The following is a 19557-nucleotide window of genomic DNA, read 5'->3' as shown; positions in this document are numbered from 1 at the left end:
ATGTGAATGCATGGGTGTAAGTGAGTGTGTATGTGAGTGCATGCGCATCCCACTCCTCTCTCGCTTGTACTGAATGGTACTCACTCCCTGCCTCTCTCCCCCTGCTCCGGGCTACTGGGGAGGGCCAAAAGAGGGGGACCAGGAACCTGTGCTGCCCTGGAGCAGCCCAGCAGCAGCAGCAGCAGTATATTTATTCTGCGACTTGCTCTTTTTCTGCCCTTCCCTAAATTAATTATGGTTTTGTCCTTCTCTCTTGTATTTTTAGCTCTGTCTCACTTTGCCCTTCTCTGTGATCCACTTTCTCTCTGCTCTTTTTATACTGCCTCTTTCCATTCCTATCACTCTGTCCTTGTCATCTCCTCTTCAATATTTTTCTTCTGTCCACTCTCTATTATCATCTGATGTCAATTTTTTCCTGCAGTATTGCTTGTTGGCACCTCTCTATCTGCTGCACTTTTTCTCTTTCTCTATATCGCCTCCAGACTAGTTCTTGTTCTGAAGCTCTCACCACCATATTTTGTTCTGGTACCTCTCACCATATCTATCTATCTATCTATTTATCTATCTATCTATCTATCTATCTATCTATCTATCTATCTATCTATCTATCTATCTATCTATCTATCTATCTATCTATCGTCTGTCTGTTTATCTGTCTAATATGTCTTGGTTTGACCGTCCTACCACCACTCTTTCCGCTGTTGCTCCCTTCACTTATTTCTGTATTTCTTACCCCTCTTCTGCCAAATTCCAGATGGATGTTTCCTTACACATATTTTTGGGCTTGCATCATTTCTATCCTTCCTTCTCTCTCTCACTCTACTCTTTTTTACTGCAGCTGTCTTACCACAATTTTGTTTTCAAGGTTCCTCTCAACTGCCATTTGCTCTATCTCATCCTTGCACAGTGCTTTTTTCTGTATCCCCTATGCCTCGCCACGAATGCCTTCTATTCTCTCTTCTCCCTCTCTCCTCGCCAGTGTTTCAGCTAATTTTTAGATCGAGCCTTTAGCAGCACGCATGCAAAAAAAAAAGCATTTGCAATGCAATAGCTATTGCTATTGGTGTTGCATTATTATTAGCAATGCCAATATCTCAAACTTTAATTATGCGAGACCTATTGCATTGCAAATGCTTGTTCTCAATTAAGGGATCCTCAACTTGATTGAACTGTTTGTTTTGCTCAACGAGTTCCTTGGGTTTCTTTCTTAGGCTGTTACCTCTGCTTCATGCAATCAAAGAGGATGTGCCCTCAGCTTCTGATTTATGTGATTGGCTGTGATATCATGTACCTTCATTGTGATGACATGGACACTGGAAGACTGGCCTGCATTCTCTGACTGGTTAAGACTGGGTTTTATGGGTATCCATGTTAAAAAAAAAACAAAAATTACATTATTTAATAATATTGATCTTTTCTGCTATAGTTTGGCAGTAAAGTAGTGAAATTCTAATCTTTTTTTTCAGAACAAAATTTTATTGGATTTTGGCAGTTGACAGAGTACAAAAGAAACACTGCTTCCATAGTAGCAGAAAGACAGTGAGCATATAAAAGCGATAAAGGTCAAGATATTCAATCAACATTTCCCTATATTCACCCCCCCCCCCCGCATTCCAACCCAGTTCCCACCCCCCCCCACCCTGCACGGTGTCTACATTGTCCAGAAACAGGAGCCTAACCATCATAGTAACAGCGTGTGCTTCAGTTCACCCAGGGGCAGTACGGATGGGGTCCGTATCAGTGGCTCGTGGCGCCGGAGGGTCCTGTAAAAGGCCCCTGTAGTCTGCCCATCTCTTCCAGATCCGGTAGTGTTTCCTGGGGCAGCCCCTGGCCTCAAATATCGGGCGTTCTAGTCCCATGTTAAAATCCATGCCCCGTTTCCACACCCCCACCAGTGGAGCTTTGGGGGCCTTCCAGGCTTGGGCTATATCCCTTTTGGCCACCGTGAGGCCCAGAAGAAGCAAATGACGCTTGTGTATATTACCCCCCACTTGTTCCATAACATGAAGGAGGCCCAACTTCGGTGTGCGAGGGAGTTCCCATGCCAACACTTCCTCTAGACAGTCCCACACTGCGGTCCAGAATCTCTGCAACCGCACACATCCCCATACCGTATGTAAGAAGGAGCCTATCACACTTCCACACCTCAGGCAATCCGGGGAGGCTATCAGCCCCGCCTTCCACAGTCGTTCCCTCGTGTAATACGCCCTATGCAGGTATTTAAATTGGATGAAGCGCAGGCGCACCGTTATCGCTGCTCCCCTATGGGCCTCCAGAGCTTCTCTCCAGTCCTCCTCTTCCAAATCCCCCAGTTATCCCTCCCAGACCGCCCGCAGTTTATCAAGAGAAGGGGAACAGTGGGTAACCAACGTTTGATATATGGTTGAAATTTTCTTTGTTTCCAATTCCCCCATAAATATCTTAGCCTCCAGGGGGCTGAATTCCGGCAAGGACGTTAAGTCCGCTATTGCGGGGGTTAGGGCGTGTCGGAGCTGTAAATACCTGAAGAATTGGGATTGGGGCATGTCGTATTCATCCCGCAGTGCCTGAAAAGACTTGAGGACCGAGCCTTTCATAATGTGGCCCAGCGCCGAGATGCCAATAGCGTCCCAGCCCTCGAAGCCCCGCAGGGAAGCTAAATCCGGTAACCTCCCATTGTGCCACAGCGGAGTTTCTCCCGTCAGTCTGTTCCACCATCCCATGCGGCGGAGAGCGTCGAGCCACACTTTGAAGACTACTTGAGTGACCATCGGGAGTCTTTTCCGGATACTCGCCGAGTACAAGATTGTATGGAGCGTGTTCGGATCCATCATATACCTCTCTAGGGCATAGGCCGGGTCGCCTCGGTCCCCGTACCACCATTCGTTGAGAACAAGCAGGTGTGACGCTTGATAATAGGATTGGACATCAGATGTGGCCAGCCCCCCACAGTAGGTCGAGAGGAAGCAGGTGCGGAGCACCACTCTCACTGCTCCCCAGTCCACAGGAACCGACCCAAAGTAGAGTTCACCTGCCGAAACCACTGCGGCGGAACAGGCTACGGGTGATTCTGTAATTGGTACAGAATACGGGGCAGAGCTACCATCTTAAAAATGGACATAGACATTCAAGGGCATCGTGGACCACATCTGCATATCCGAACGTATCCTGTCCCAAACCGGCACTATATTGTGGGACCACGAGACACATCCGTTACAAATACACCTAAGTATTTAAGGCCTCCCGCCGCTTCCTGAAGGGCCGAGGCCCAGGGACCCAAGGCTCCCCCCATCACCCAGGACCCACAATTTCGATTTCTGTACGTTGAGCATAAGGCCGGATACCTCACCAAAGATGCGTATTATATCAAGGACCCTTGGCCCAGATTTATTGAGGTCCGTAAGGAAGAAAAGCACGTCGTCGGCATAAAGTGCGATCCTGTCAGATGGGCCCCCCACCCATTCCACTCCGCGCAATTGGGCATCCATCCTCACCCAAGCCGCGAGCGGCTCCATAGCCAAGGCAAACAGGTAAGGTGAAAGAGGGCATCCCTGCCGGGTGCCTCGACCTATAGGGAACGAGCTGGAGACCGCCCCCGCTACCCTCACCGCCGCTGTCAGGCCCGTATATAGTAAGTGAATGTAAGACCGAAAACGCGGGCCCAGATTGAGTCGAAGAAGGAGCGCTCGAAGGTACGGCCAACTCAGGGAATCGAAAGCTCTATCTATATCCGCTAGCAGGAGGGCCGCGGGGATGCCCGCCGCCCGCACCGCCTCCACTACCAAGTGCGCGCGTCGTATGTTATGTCTCGTTGCCCTGTGGGGCATGAAGCCTGCCTGGTCCGAATGGACTAGGTCCGTAATGTATGGGAGAAGGCGGTTCACCAAGGCCTTTGCCAGTATTTTTGCCTCAAAATTCAGGAATGAAATCGGACGATAGGACTCCGGGCTATCCTGGGGCCTCCCCGGTTTGCAAAAAACCACAATCTCAGCGTGTCGCCAGTCTGCCGGCAGTCTTCCATGGTCCCTAGCCGCCTCCAGGGCCTTCCTATAGCGCATCCCCAATTGGAGATGAAACATCTTCATAAATTCACAGGGGAAACCATTGGGCCCAGGGGCCTTGCCTGCATTCAGTTCGCCTAGAGTTCTTCAGCCGACAGCGGGAGGTCCAGCCGGTCCCGAGCGTCATCCGAGAGCGCCCGGGGTGGAAGGTCCGCGAGGAATTTGTCGATCTCCTCCGCCGGGAGGGATTCCCGGGGGGCGTATTGTGTCGCATAGTATTGGGCAAACGTCTGAGCCAGGGCCTCGGGGGCTATGATAGGACCGCCCGTGGCATCCCGGAGTTCCAGCAGGGACTGGGCTTGATAAGTACCCTGACATAACCTATAAAGCATTGTGCTGGATTTGTCCCCCCATTGATAAATTCTGCTCTGTGTAGCGAGCCAAACCTGTCGGGCCTCGTCCAGCAATAAGGAGGTGTACGACCGCTGAAGGTGCAGTAGCTTCTCCACGGCGTCTCCACTCCCCCCCGACGTGCATTCCGCCTCTTGGCTTTGTACCTGGTCAGCCGCTTCCGTTATAGCCAGCACGCGGGCCTTACGATTCGCAGCACACCACGCGATGTCCACGCCCCGAAGCACTGGTTTCAGGGCTTCCCACAGGGTCATGGCATCCACATCCGGGTCCTCATTCTCCATCCAGTAATGCGCTATAGCCTCCCTCATGTGTGACTGATAATCATCGCGCTGCAAGTGCCATGTGGAAAGACGCCAGCGAAACGGTTGTCGCCTCGCACTTAGGCTTAGTGTCAACGTGATCGGGGAGTGGTCCGACAGGCCCCTAGGAAGTATGGAGGTAGAGTCGACCCTCCCTATCCAGGGCTGCGGGACGAACAGGTAGTCCAGGCGAGAAAAGGATTTATGGACTGCAGAGACAAATGTAAATTCGCGACTACATGCATGTTGATATCGCCAGGTATCAATCCATCCCATCCCCCGCACCATTCTGCTCAATTTTGTAGTAGCATCAGACAGCTGACCTCCCCCAGGCCTACAGCTGTCCAGTCTCCCATCCATCACATCGTTCCAATCACCACCTACTATCGTCAGCACATGTGGGACTTCTGCCCATACATCAAACAGTCATTCAATCAGAGCGTCTTGCAGCGGGGGTGGAGCATATACACTGCCAAAAACTATGGGCTCATTCCCCAGCCTCCCCTTGATAAAGGCGTACCTCCCATGCACATCCAGCCATTGTGTGTCGTGTGTATATGGGACCCTACGATGTATCAAGATTGCAACTCCTCTGGACCCCCTCGAGAACCCAGCATGGAACACCTGTTCATACCCGTATCTACGTAAACTAAGGACTTTGGTGCCCATAAGATGCGTCTCTTGTAGTAGTAAAACATCCGCTTTTTCATTCTTCCCCAATCGTAGAACCGCACCTCGTTTAATTTTGTCAAGCATCCCTCTCACATTCCAGCTCAAGATGCGCATCGAGGCTCGCGGGAGGTCCGCCCCCTGTCCATCAGCCGCCATCTAATTACCCAGAATCTGAGATTGTCGGGCCACCGAGGCCACACACGCATACATATCAGCCTCCAGGTTCCTGCAAACACTGTGCGTAAGCTAGTCCCAACTCCCCCCCCAACATTCCCCCGATCCCCCAAACCCCCGCCCCCCCTGCATACCTTCTGCCCCAAACTGTACCAACGACCCCCCCCTCCAACTCCCCACCCCATACCTCAGCAACATTGAAGTACCTGTCGCGGTGCAGGCAATCTCAACCCTCCAACGGGAGGCCCAAGACCCACTACACCAATGGATCCCACCCAACAACCCACTAGGTATCCAACAACCCCCCACCCAACACATGGGAACGAACTCCGGGAGTAGGCCCCTCTCGTGCGAGCGTCTCCCGACCTACAATCCACCTACTAACAGGTAATCATGCAGTCAATCAGCAAGTGGCATGTCCAACAACAGCGCCAGGTCTATTCCAGCCGTCAAGGCGTCTCATCGACCCTTCAGGCCTACTACCAGAACCAATGTGAACGTGAGGGTTTCAAGATTTCAAAGGGGAAGAATCTGTCGCCTCCGCTTCTTCGGCCGTCTCGTCGCGGGGAGGCGGGCGCTTCTGGGAGCGCGACCTCCAGTTGCTTCTGCTGCGTGATCTTCTGGGCGTCTTTTGGGGCCCCCCCGTGGACGACGAATCCGAGCTCCTCCTAGGGGGGTATTCACCTTGACTCGCATCGTCTCGTCCGTCCACTCCAATACTTCCTCCGGGGAATTGAAAAACTGGGTGCGAGATTGAAAGACCACACGCAGGCGGGCCGGGAAGAGCAGAGCATAAGGAATTTTAAGCTCTCGCAGGCGTGCTTTTGCCGCAGTGAACGACTGTCTCTGCTGCTGGACCAGTTTGGTGTAATCCAGGAATATGAGGATTTTGTGGTTCTCAAACATTAGGGGGTCCTTGGCGCGGGCTTGTCGTAGGATAACGTCCCTGTCGTGATAATTGAGCAGCTTGGCAATCACCGAGCGGGGACGAGCCCCCGTTGGTGGCTTGGGAAGAAGTGCACGATGTGCCCGCTCCACAACAAAGCAGCGCGATAGGGAGTCCGGGGGGAGCCACCCCTCCAGCCACTGGGTCAGGAAGGCCTCCATATTTCCCTTCTCGCAGTCCTCCGGGAAGCCCACAAAGCGCTGGTTGTTTCTTCTGGCCCTCCCTTCCGCGTCTTCCACCCGCAGCACAAGTCCCTTCTGGATCCCTTCCATGGCGGCAACTTTCTTTTTTAGAATCACCACGTCGTCCTCGACTTCCATGATCCTGGTTTCTGTTTCGATGATGCGAGCGACCGCATTGCAGAGGTCCTTTCGGAGCAGGGTCACGTCAGCTCAGACCGCTCCGATTTTCGCGTCCAGCATGTCCCTCGATTGCGTTATCGCCGCCATCAGCACTGCATTGTCCGGCCCAGAGCCCTGAAGACCTCCAGAAGCCCCGGCACCCCCACTGGGCCCCGCGAATTTATCCATCGGGCCCTGCTTTGAAGTGCCTCCGCTGTTGCCCCCTCTTGTCATATCGTGTGCAGGGTACTGATCTCGATCGTAGGGGAACCCGCGGCCCAGGGGTATTCCTCACTGTTAGCGCGTTCTCAAGCGATGAGTATCCCCAAGTCCGCCTGTATAGTCTGTGGCCCTGTTCACTCTCAGACGTGACTCACTCTCCGGTGGAGCAACCGCATATCACCACATGCCCAGTGGTCAGGGAAGGCGCTGGATCCACGCGGCTGAGCCCGCGCGTTAATAGGGGTCACCCACTCCGCCCCAGGGTCCACTGGAGGCGACCCAAATCCTATGCTGCGTCTCCCGGTGCCAAAGCCAATGTGTCCCGGGGGTCCGTCGGCCAGCCAGAAAGCATGCAAGTGCCAGCGGGGAGCTCCTTCTAGTCCACACCCCTCACCGCGGTCCAGTGCGACCGCCGAGCAGAAGTGCACCGACTGTCAGGCGCCCCGGCCACGGAGAAATTTTAGCAAGGTCACCAATTGAATGAGGGGGGGGGAGGGAAATTAGGAGAGCCGGTATGTCAGCCGTCTCCCCAATGCTCCAGCACCACTGTGCCCCGCGGCTCGGTCCCACCGCCGAATGGGGCCAGGCACAATCTCGGGAGCGTCCCCTCCCCCACTAGGCCGTACGCCTTACCCCCACTCCTTACCCCACCTCAATCGCCGTCCGGGCGCCGACGTCGTCACCCTCCAGCCGTCGTTCTCGCCGCTGCTCCGGATGTCCAGTCGCGTGCAGGGTCAGCTTGTCTCCCGCTACTGCTCCGCAGCGTCCCTCAGCAGGGGCGGCACCTTCCGCTAGCGCGCCCGGCTCTCCTTCACTTCCGGGCGGGCTGCCCGGCAATCGAGGTCCCAGCTTCAGTGTGTGGCGAAGGCCTCGCCGCTGTCCGGGCACCTCGCGGCTGAAACACGCTGACCTCAGGCCGCCGGGACACCAAAATTGCTGTCGGGGTGTCCCCTCCGGATCCGCATGCAGCCACTCGAGTTAGGGTGCAATTTGGTCGGGGCAACGCAGGATTTCGGTCAGGATAATGAAGCGGCGGGACGGAGCTCGCTCAGGCTACGTCCGCCATGCTCGCCGTCTTGGCCATGCCCCCGAAATTCTAATCTTTAATAGAATCCAAACCTTCTGTCACATTTGTGGGGTAGATTTTACATTATGGATATATTAATGTGAGAGTGTTAATGCTGCATTAGTACAATGGGTATCATAGAAGGAGCCACACAAATATTTGCAGTCTCTTTTGAAATACTAAGTTATTGGGGTGCAAAAACTGACCCATGTCACGATCCCTAGGCAATCATTCTAGGTTGATCCTAGGTTTCATTAAAACGTGTATCGAGCTTGATGTTTCTCAGTGACGAACATCTTTGAAAAATGCACATGCATCTTCATGCTACATTAAAACTACCATTCCTAATCTTAACTACTTCAACATGCATATTTAAGACAGCAGATTATGTAAGCGACTGTTTTCAATTTACCTACAACTATTGCTCTGTTTAAATGTCACATTTTGACTTGTTCACAGGATCTGAAGATATTATGGCCAGTCTAGGAATGTCAGACTTTTCATTGTTCAGGACATGTTTCCGAAGCAGGTATACTCATAAATGTTTATTAATGAAATGTTTCATTTGTTTTTCTCTATTAAAAAAACCTCCCCCTTCCATTTTAGCAATACATCGCGGATTAACAGCCAACCAATGGGAGCAGTATATTTCTGGTAAACTGTCCGTAAGGCCTGCCTGTATTTGGCAAAGCCCCCAAATGATCTAATGATGGTTATAATAAATGATAGACCACTCAAGCAGCCAGAGCAGTTACTATGGGGTCAGAGTAATAGGTTGTCCCACCTACAGCATCCCGCGGAGGACTGCGACTGCAACATTAGGCACAATTCCCTGTAGAAAGAGGGGTCCTCGCTAAACCTAAAAAAAAATCCTGAGCTGGAATATCCATGGGTTTGAATGTTTGAGCAATAGTGGTGAATTGGAAGAAAATCTGTAACTCTACGATCTGATAATCCTTCTGGAGTCCTGGCTGAGAGAGGACCAGACAGTCGAAGGTTTAATGGTACTAAATAGCAAAGGCCGGAGCTGGGGTAAAGGGAGAGCATCTGCAGATGTCCTGACACTGGTTTCAACTAAGGTGATTAAGAGATCAGTGGAGGTTATAAATATGTCAAGTGGGATGCAATTTTCAGTGATTGAATTGAACTTGAGCGATAACATTCTTAGATACTTCCTTCTTATAAATGTCTATATCCATAAAGACGATCATCTACAAATGGAAGGGTAGATAGACCTATTTGTAAATGTAAATGTATTGCGATTTATATAGCGCACGTATCACCCGAAGGCATCAAGGCGCTTGCCTTGGGAACCCGTCCTGGTATTCCCTGTGAGATAACCCCAGCAGGGTATCCTCAAGGTGAAAGCCAGGCATCCCGCCGCGAGGGGCCGTAGTGGAGATTAAGCAAGCTATTGCCCAGAGTCGCAGAGTGTGAACCCGTGAGTCGAGTAGGCACCGGAACGAGAATTATCGAGTCCGTGTAATTTTTGAGCCCAAGACCCGCCGAGGCGGGGAATTGAACCCTGGTCCAGGACCGATCTCAGCTTCTGGGTCTGCCGCTTCTAACCCCTGAGCCACACTTCTCCAATCGAATAAAAGTTTTGATACGATACGAATGCAAAACTGAAAATGCATATTCTTTAAAGAAGGGTTATGTTTAGACAATGTTTATTCTTTATAATTAAATAATAATTCTTTACGTTCTCCTTTCCAGCACCTCTTAGCAAAATACCCGGAAGCAGTCATAATAATGGCCGGAGATGTCAATGCTCATCTTTACCCCCGAACAATTGGACGCGCAGCTGGAGGAAGTTTTGGAATCTTATAACATTTCCCCAGCGCAGTTTCCTCCTGGTGTCATCAAAAAGGAGGCCAAAGTTCTGAGTCAATGTTTGGTGAATCAAGGTCTGATTTATTTAAACAGGCAATTAAAAAATGATTCACCAGCAGCATCAACTTTCCGGCAGGGCCAGTACTCCAGTCCCATTGACTATATATGTACGTCCTTTTGGCAATTCAATCTTTTTCAGATTCTTGAGCTGGAAAAGTATAAGGGTAGTGATCAATCTTGACTCCTGTGACCCACTGTCCGCTGACAGGGTATTGCCTTTAGGAATGTCCTACCCACGTAGGCTTTTAACACGCTTGGACTCTATTCATCTCCAACTTTTAGCCGCCCTCCAATTAGAGGAGAAGATTGATATCCCCCAACTTTGTTGATGTTATCATTGTGTGGTACAATAAATTGTATAGCAAGTTTTGGGTTGTATCACAGTAAACATAAGTGAGAAGGGTATGCACGCATTCCATCGTCCCAGTAGGGGTTGTTGGTTTGATTCCGCCTGCCAAGAACTGAAGCGATTGGTAAGATGGAGAGCCAGGAGCGCTGGGCCCCAGCCAGGCTCTCTAGCCGCCCAGGAGCTGGCTAAGTTTAAGCTCCAATATCAATCTCTTGTGCAGGTGAAAAAAACCACCTTCTACCACAATAAGAGGGAGGATAAGCAGGGAATTAGCCTCTCCAAAGTTCAGCAAAAGTTTTGGACTAAAGTTAGCAAGTTTAATGCTTCAAATAGGGGTAACCTTGTTTGTGTGATCCCGGAAGAGCAGTGGAATATTTATGTGACAGATCTGTATAGGGGTTCTTCTGTTTCAGATAGATCCCAGAGATATCCTAGGCAAAACTCCCCATCACTTGGTTTTCAGTTAAGGATGTAAAAGCTGTCATCGAGAGAGTAAAGCTCTCTTGTGCTGCTGGCCCCGATAATATCCTGGCAGTAATAATTGAGATGAATAGTGTTTGGGCCACGGTCTATTCCTTCCTGTTTAGATGGGTTGTTACGTCCAGCTTATACCCTTTTTCTTGAAACTGGTCTATAGTAAAACCTATTGTTAAAAATGGGAGTGGTACAAACCCCAAACATTATAGGCTTGTTAGCCTCCTGAATATCTGACTAAAGATTTTTTCTAGGATTATTTTATCCAAACTAGAAGACTGGAGAGTACCAATAGAACAGGGGGGGTTTCAGGAGGGTCACTTTACTATAGAGCACTGTTTTGCATTATGGGCCATTATACGAAAGTCAAGAAGTAAATCAAAGGCTGTGCTGAAGTTTTGTAGACTTCAGGACAGCTTTTGACTCAGTGGATAGGGATAGCCTTTGGGTGAAACTTGTTGCCTGGGAGCTTCCGTTAAACCTCCTGAGTGTACTCCAATCCTTGCATTCTGGTAATTGGGCTCCGGTGGAGCTAGACAAGTCAGGTTGGTTATCCCAATGATTCTCCATCAAGAATGGCCTTCGCAAGGGTGTGTTTTAGCACCACCGCTTTTTAATTTTTTTTAGCTGGCCTTCTTGCCTTTATCTCCCAATCCTAATCTTTTTCCCACAAAGTTGGGAAACATCACATTGACTGCCTACTGTACGCAGACGATTTGGTATTACTGGACTGTACCCAAATTGGTCTGCCGAGGAAATTAGAGTAAGCAGAACTAGCTTTGCATCAACCAGAAAAAGACCACACTTTTGTTTTTTGGGGAAAAAAGTAAAGCTATTCAGTGGGCACTTAGATACAAGGGAGGTAGAGCAAGTTGACCAATATAAATATTTGGCGTCTGACTTTTAGGAGGAACCTGAATTGGACACGCATCAGGATGATATTAAGCAGAAGGCCATATTACAAGCTAGTTGCCTATCAAGATTTAATAGATTTAATAGTAGTTTTTTGGAGGGCTTTCTCATATTCCACTATTAAAGGCGTATGAAGGGTAGATTCCCCCATTGGGTCTGTGTGAGGGAGAGGTCTTTTCCCTTGACCCGGCATATAAATGGGATCGATTAGAAGGGGCAGTGCTTATAAGGCTTTTATCTCTCTCCCAGGGCACCCTGGCACAAGCCGTAAGGAGAGAGTGTAAGTTGGCTTTGTAGAACCTGATGGTCTTCACTCGAGCCCTCAGATATTTTAACACACTCGCTGATGATGATGAAGTGTCCAAAGTTTCTAAATTGTTATGGGTAGAGATCCTAGGTAGCGAAAGAAGGTGGGCAAAGGATGTAAGAACTAGATTAATAGCCCTTAGGAACCTCCATACTGATAGTGGTACAATTACATCTTGGTACCCCTTACAAAGGCAAGCAGGTATTAAAAGAGTCTGTGCCTTGGTGTCCGAATCCAACTACTTATCTTACCTGAGCTAGAAACAATCTATTAGCTTCTCACTCTCTACTCTGGGTCAGGACACTGTCTTTCCCTATTTGTTACAGGGTGGGCCGCAATCAAATTTACTCATCCCGCCCAAACCGGGCCTGGGTCCAGGACAATAGTGGCCTCTGCCTATTCCCCTTGAATGTAAAATTTTCCTTGCTGCATATATTAATGGACTGTGTTTTTCATTTTGCAATCTGTTTTTTAAATATGGTACTCTCCATAGGGGGGAAGCTATGGATTTGTTATCAGAAATGCGCTATTTAAATGTGGCAGTTGGAATTGCACAGTTTATACGGTCAGTTGAATCGAATATTATGATGAATTATAATGTGAGGGGGTTGGCGGGTAGTAAGACTGGACCTTTTTATTGATTTTAATTGTTAATTGTGCTTTTAAAAATGTTTTAGGGACATTGTTTCAATAAACTTATTTTTTACCTTTCTGTGGAATGCATATTTAACACAGCAGATTATGTAAGCGACTGTTTCTAATTTACCTATAACTATTGCACTGTTTAAATGTCACATTTTGACTTGTCCACAGGATCTGAAGATATAATGGCCAGTCTAGGAATGTCAGGCTTTTCATTGTTCAGGACATGTGTCCAAAACAGGTATACTCAAAAATGTTTTATTAATGACATGTTTCATTCGTTCTTCTCTGTAAAAGGAAAAAATATATATGCACTCCTTGTCTTGGTGAACACTATATAACCGATGTTCTCTAACAGTGTTTGTTACCTTCGTACATGTATTGTGCCTTCTTTCTACTATTTACCCAGAGAGAGGGCAAGACTCACAGGTTGTAGATCAATAAACACAACAGAGTCTTCAATTTCCTGTCACTCCACGACACCCTAGTTATACATGGTCACACATATTACTATTGCTCTTTCTCGATTATTCATATTTCATTTTAGATCTGGACTTTTAAAAACCGTTTTAGCTGTCTCGCCAGACTATTGGTTTTTCAAACCATTCATACAAATTATACACACACAGGGGGATATTTGGTCAGGGCTTCTTCCATTCACATTTTACTTTCTCTTATCACGTAATGCAGCTTGGACCGGTGAGGTAGCCCTATTAACCCATTAGCTTGCTTCACTTTGAGTGACTGTACAAAGCCTATGCAAATTATTCAGATCCAATGTAAAAAAGTTCCCTTTTCTTTGGTGGTAAACCTAGTTCTCAGCGTGTTTCGTAGGTTTCGTCTAACAGACCACTTAGTCTATCTGATTTCAAATGGCTTTTTGTGAACTTACAGTACTCATAATGCTTACCATGATTGGGTTTATTTTCAATCATTTACTTGCTTCTAATGCAATTGCAAGCCTTCCTTTACTTGTATTTGTCTCTCCTGTAGAACATAGCCACTTTGCTAGGTTGACTTCTATTCTTCTACTGCACACTTTTAGAGAACTACTTTTTAGGTCTCGCTCTCGAGACCTATTGTTGTTGAGATGCCTCTCAAGGGAGACAGACCGGGGCACGCACAGATTCTTGCAGATTCTGCTTTGTGGACGCGCACATGAGACGCGTCTGCCACAAAGCGTGCGCGGGCGGCGCCATGTAGCAGAAGCTTCACTCTACATTTACCTCCCGTGCCCGACAGCGCCACTGACCATCTCCGCACCCACCACCGTCCCACACCAGCACGCCCCATTTAATTTTCTTTATTACTTCATTTATGCGTTTTTTGAGGGTGTCAGAGCGCTTCACAAAAGGAACAGGACTAATGTAAGAGAACATTAGAAAAACTACAAGAGAAAGCGAACGGTGCATTACAGGAGGGAACTCTGACATGTGTGCAGGTTACAAAGGCGTACCAACTACAAGTAGAGGTGTAATACTGCAATAAATGGAGAACACTCAAATACAAGAACAAACGTTACACAGGCAATTGTGGCACTCTCCACCACTCCCGCGCTGAGCAGAGCCTCTTAAATTCCTCTGTACGACACAGCATCCTCTGTTGACGTCCCATCAACGCGCAGCAAAGCACTCCTCCCCCGCCACTACAGTACACCCTGGCATCCCCCACAACACCCCCGACCACAGTAGCAGTACCTCTGCGGCTCCCACCTCTGAGTCCTTTGCAAACCGCGGCACGCCATGTGTCCCTGTCCCGGCGGCCCCCTCCCTGGGGCGCACGAGCTGCGCATCACACACCGACCTGAGCACGGTGAAGCCTGCAGGCGCCGCCACTGGGCACGAGCCGCAGACCACGGCAATGTGCACGCCCACAATGCGTGCGCGTCTCTCCCACCCCTCCCCATTCAAGCAGCAAGCTGCCCATTGTATTCTTGTGTTTTTTTTTCTATTTTTTCTTTATGCGTTTTAATATAGCGCGGACTTTACCCGAATGCATCAGAGTGCTTTACAAAAGGAACAGAACTGTTATAAGAGAACAATACCAGTGAACAAATTTCAAAAGTTACATTACATGAGGCAAAAGTGACAATCGTGAGTGAACAAAGTACAAGTGGTAGCAAACGGTGCATTGCAGGAGGAAAAAGTGACATGTGTGCAGGTTACAAAAGCGTACAAAGTATAAGTAGAGGTATAATGCTGCAATACATGGAGGACGCTCAAACACAAGAAGAAACGTTACATAGGCAATGGTGGCACTTGTGCAAGTATCGAAAGCAAACAAAAAGTACGAGGTAGCAAACTGTGTGAACGTGCTTCCCACGAACAGATTCTGGTCTGTGAACGTGCTTCACATGAACAGCTTTTGCACGTTCATTGAATTAGAGTTCTCCTCTCTGGAAGACCTGCTGTGTTAATTATAGTTGATTCAGAAAAGAGGGTGGTGATGAACAGAGTGTCTGAATTAAGCAGACCACTCTTACCCAGTCCTCTACTTATACTTTGTACGCTTTTGTAACCTGCACACATGTCACTTTTTCCTCCTGCAATGCACCGTTTGCTACCACTTGTACTTTGTTCACTCACGATTGTCACTTTTGCCTCATGTAATGTAACTTTTGAAATTTGTTCACTGGTATTGTTCTCTTATAACAGTTCTGTTCCTTTTGTAAAGCACTCTGATGCATTCGGGTAAAGTCCGCGCTATATTAAAACGCATAAAGAAAAAATAGAAAAAAAAACACAAGAATACAATGGGCAGCTTGCTGCTTGAATGGGGAGGGGTGGGAGAGACGCGCACGCATTGTGGGCGTGCACATTGCCGTGGTCTGCGGCTCGTGCCCAGTGGCGGCGCCTGCAGGCTTCACCGTGCTCAGGTCGGTGTGTGATGCGCAGCTCGTGCGCCCCAGGGAGGGGGCCGCCGGGACAGGGACACATGGCGTGCCGCGGTTTGCAAAGGACTCAGAGGTGGGAGCCGCAGAGGTACTGCTACTGTGGTCGGGGGTGTTGTGGGGGATGCCAGGGTGTACTGTAGTGGCGGGGGAGGAGTGCTTTGCTGCGCGTTGATGGGACGTCAACAGAGGATGCTGTGTCGTACAGAGGAATTTAAGAGGCTCTGCTCAGCGCGGGAGTGGTGGAGAGTGCCACAATTGCCTGTGTAACGTTTGTTCTTGTATTTGAGTGTTCTCCATTTATTGCAGTATTACACCTCTACTTGTAGTTGGTACGCCTTTGTAACCTGCACACATGTCAGAGTTCCCTCCTGTAATGCACCGTTCGCTTTCTCTTGTAGTTTTTCTAATGTTCTCTTACATTAGTCCTGTTCCTTTTGTGAAGCGCTCTGACACCCTCAAAAAACGCATAAATGAAGTAATAAAGAAAATTAAATGGGGCGTGCTGGTGTGGGACGGTGGTGGGTGCGGAGATGGTCAGTGGCGCTGTCGGGCACGGGAGGTAAATGTAGAGTGAAGATCAGGGCTTGATCCATCACCGTTATTTAGCTCACTGCCCCATCCCAGCTCAGAACCTGGCTATATGCAAATTAGTCTGTCCCTGGCCCAGTGCATCATGGGAACAGGGCAGACCAAACTACCAAGCCAATTCTTCACCAGAAAGGAGACAAGCTTCCGGGGACCGGTTTCTGCCATTTCAGGCGTCGTCGGCCCGGCTTGCTTGAATCCTGATGGAGCAGTGAGCAAGGGACTCATGTCTGAGTATACCCTTCCACGCTTATGGTGGACAAAATGATTCAGAAAAGGGGGTGGTGTTAATTATAGGTCCTTTCCGGGAGTGGTGCTATTAGTTAGCAGCGTGGGGCGCCTATAGGCATGCTGCGATAATGACTTTCTTTGTTTGCTTAAAGGCCCTGCGCGATTAGTTTGTAAAAGCCTCCACAATTCGCATGTCACAATACATCCTGGACGGAAGAACGACATAGTTGAGTGACAGTATATTAGGTCATTGTAATAATTGAATGTGGACACGTACCACACACACAATATTTCTCACTTGCACACACACAAAGTCTCTCTCACACACACACTTACACACACACAATATTTCCAATGCAAACACTTGCAATCTCTTCCACACAGTCTCTCGCACACACATACAACCTGTCTCTCTCTCTCTATTGTGCACACACATACCATCTCACATAAAGGCACACACACAAAGTCTCTCTCTCGCACACACACACGTACACAATCTCTCTCACACACGCACATAATCTGTCTGTTACACATACAACCCCTCTCACAATCTGCCCCCCTCTCTCATACACACACACAGTACAGAGGTGACAATCAGATTCACCCCCGAGAAGCCTGCCTGCAGGAGACAGGCGTCGGGGGGGGTTGCTCGTGAAGACACAACCAGGATAAGACATCACACACACACTCTCTCAGCTGTTATTAAGAGGAGCAGTCATGGGTGAAGGGACGCTATCAGCACCTGCCGCGCGTCACCAGAGAGGGTTTAATTCAGGTTTATTCACACATTCAAGGAAAGGTGAGAGGAGGGGGTGCATACTGCAGACACGAGAAAAATGTGCACAGACGTGTCTGCACGCCTATGATTACATATTGAACATATATGTGTGTGTGTATATAATATCCAATGCATAACTGTTAAACTGCCTCTCTACAACCACATATAAATGTTAATATATACATATCTAATATAAGCATAGATTATGCAACCCCATATCACGAAAATAAACGCCCTCTTCATTGCTGTTCCTGCCCGGTTCTCACTGCCCTCAAGAACAGGTTCAAGCTTTGGTTGTTTTAGAATGTCTATACTTCTCAGGAGCAGCGCCGAGAGTCCCCACCAGGATGAGTTATGCTATACCACGTGTCCGTAATAAATAAATAAAGATGTATGCGTGTTCGTGAATATACTATATGTATATATTAATTGTAAATACATGTGGGTATATGTGTGTATATATATATATATATATATATATATATATATATATTTCTGTATTAAGCATAGATATATATTTGACTATATGAATATATGTGTGTGATTATAATGTACTTATGTACAATATGCAAAATATATATCAAATATATTCAGGTACATATCGAATCACATATTCTCACACGCATGTGAATGCGTGAGTTTTTTTTACTATATGCAAACTAAAGTATATACATGTAAATATTTCGGATAGCGTGCACTTAGTCCGTGTGTGCGAGAGCATTGCACATTTGTTCACATTTTTTTAAATTGTTAAAAGCCTGTACCTAATTTTAAGACAACGCTGTCACTATAATATTGTTTTTAAGTCGGCTGGTGTTCAGAATATATATGTGTATGTGTTTGCGTGTGTGTAATGCACAAACAGAATAAAATATGTAATAAAAATAGTAATTTTCTCCGTGCGCACACACAGCTCGTCACAGCTGCACCCCTCAATGTAGGCAGGATCGGGGTTTGTGGGTCCCCGAATGTCCGCAGAGAAATCCAGGTTTCTAGTTTTTAGAAGCAGTCAGGTTACTGAAACAGTAATTGGGTTTCAATTACCAGTGCAAGTCATGCCATTACGTGGCTGCATCATTTCTAAAAAAGAGAAACATAACCTTGTTTTGATTCACCTCTCCACCATTATTCCAGGCGGCCTCTAGAGCAGCGATATGCCTATTATAATAACAGGACCAACGAATGCTTGACACAACATTGCAAAGTTGGATTTGAACATGTTAAGCAGAACCCATCTCAAAGAAAGACCTTCCTTCAGCCAAGCACAATTTTATCATGATCAAATGCTTTTCTAAAGAAAAACACAACTAAACAATTGCTAAGAGTGTGAGATATTCTGTCGCCCTCACTCTATCTATCTATCTGTCGCCCTCACTCTATCTATCTATCGCCCTCACTCTATCTATCGCCCTTACTCTATCTGTCTATTGCCCTCACACTGTCTATCGCCTTCACTCTATCTATCTATCGCCTTCACTCTATCTATCGCCCTCACTCTAGCTATCTATCGCACTCACTCTATCTATCGCCCTCACTCTATCTATCGCCCTCCCTCTATCGCTCTCACTCTATCTATCTCTCTATCTATCTATCGCCCTCACTCACTCTATCTATTGCCATCACTCATTATCTATTGCCATCACTCATTATCTATTGCCATCACTCACTATCTATCGCCATCACTCACTCTATCTATCGCCATCACTCACTCTATCTATCGCCATCACTCACTCTATCTATCGCCATCACTCACTCTATCTATCGCCATCACTCTATCTATCGATCGCCCTCACTCTATCTATCGCCCTCACTCTATCTATCTATTGCCCTCACTCTATCGCCCTCACTCTATCTATCTATTGCCCTCACTCTATCTATCGCCCTCACTCTGTCTATCGCCCTCATACTGTCTATTGCCTTCACTCTATCTTTCGCCTTCAGTCTATCTATCTATCGCCTTCACTCTATCTATCTATCGCCCTCACTCTATCGCACTCACTCTATCTATCTATCGCCCTCACTCTATCTATCGCCCTCACTCTATCTATCGCCCTCCCTCTATCGCCCTCACTCTATCTATCTCTCTATCTATCACCCTCACTCACTCTATCTATTGCCATCACTCACTATCTATTGCCATCACTCAATATCTATCGCCATCACTCACTCTATCTATCGCCATCACTCTATCTATCGATCGCCCTCACTCTATCTGTCTATTTATCTATTGCCCTCACTCTACCTATCTATCTATCGCCCTCACTCTAATCTATCTATCACCCTCACTCTATCTATCGCCCTCACTTTATCTATCTATCTATCTATCTATCTATCTATCTATCTATCTATCTATCTATCTATCTATCTATCTATCGCCCT

The 19557-nt window shown here is 47.8% G+C and overlaps 1 protein-coding gene across 6 annotated transcripts in view; it reads left to right on the top strand.

Annotated features, from left to right (window-relative positions):
- The window catches only part of OSGEPL1 (O-sialoglycoprotein endopeptidase like 1), a 429995-nt gene that overhangs the window by 151887 nt on the left and 258551 nt on the right, over positions 1-19557 (top strand). For 5 of the 6 annotated variants that reach the window (XR_013609033.1, XR_013609031.1, XR_013609032.1 and 2 more), the window contains exons 3-4: positions 8574-8643; positions 12863-12932. Coding sequence is in view for 3 of the 6 variants with exons in the window: in XM_078683696.1 (XP_078539822.1) it covers positions 12877-12932 (56 nt within the window). In the remaining 3 variants the exon portion in view is untranslated. The remainder of the gene's footprint in view (positions 1-8573; positions 8644-12862; positions 12933-19557) is intronic. The other variant, XM_078683695.1, reaches the window with a different exon arrangement.

The sequence above is a fragment of the Lissotriton helveticus genome, chromosome 3_1 (assembly GCF_964261635.1).
Source record: "Lissotriton helveticus chromosome 3_1, aLisHel1.1, whole genome shotgun sequence".
Classification (NCBI taxonomy): Eukaryota; Metazoa; Chordata; class Amphibia; order Caudata; family Salamandridae; genus Lissotriton; species Lissotriton helveticus.
This window is presented reverse-complemented; position numbering and strand designations above follow the sequence as displayed.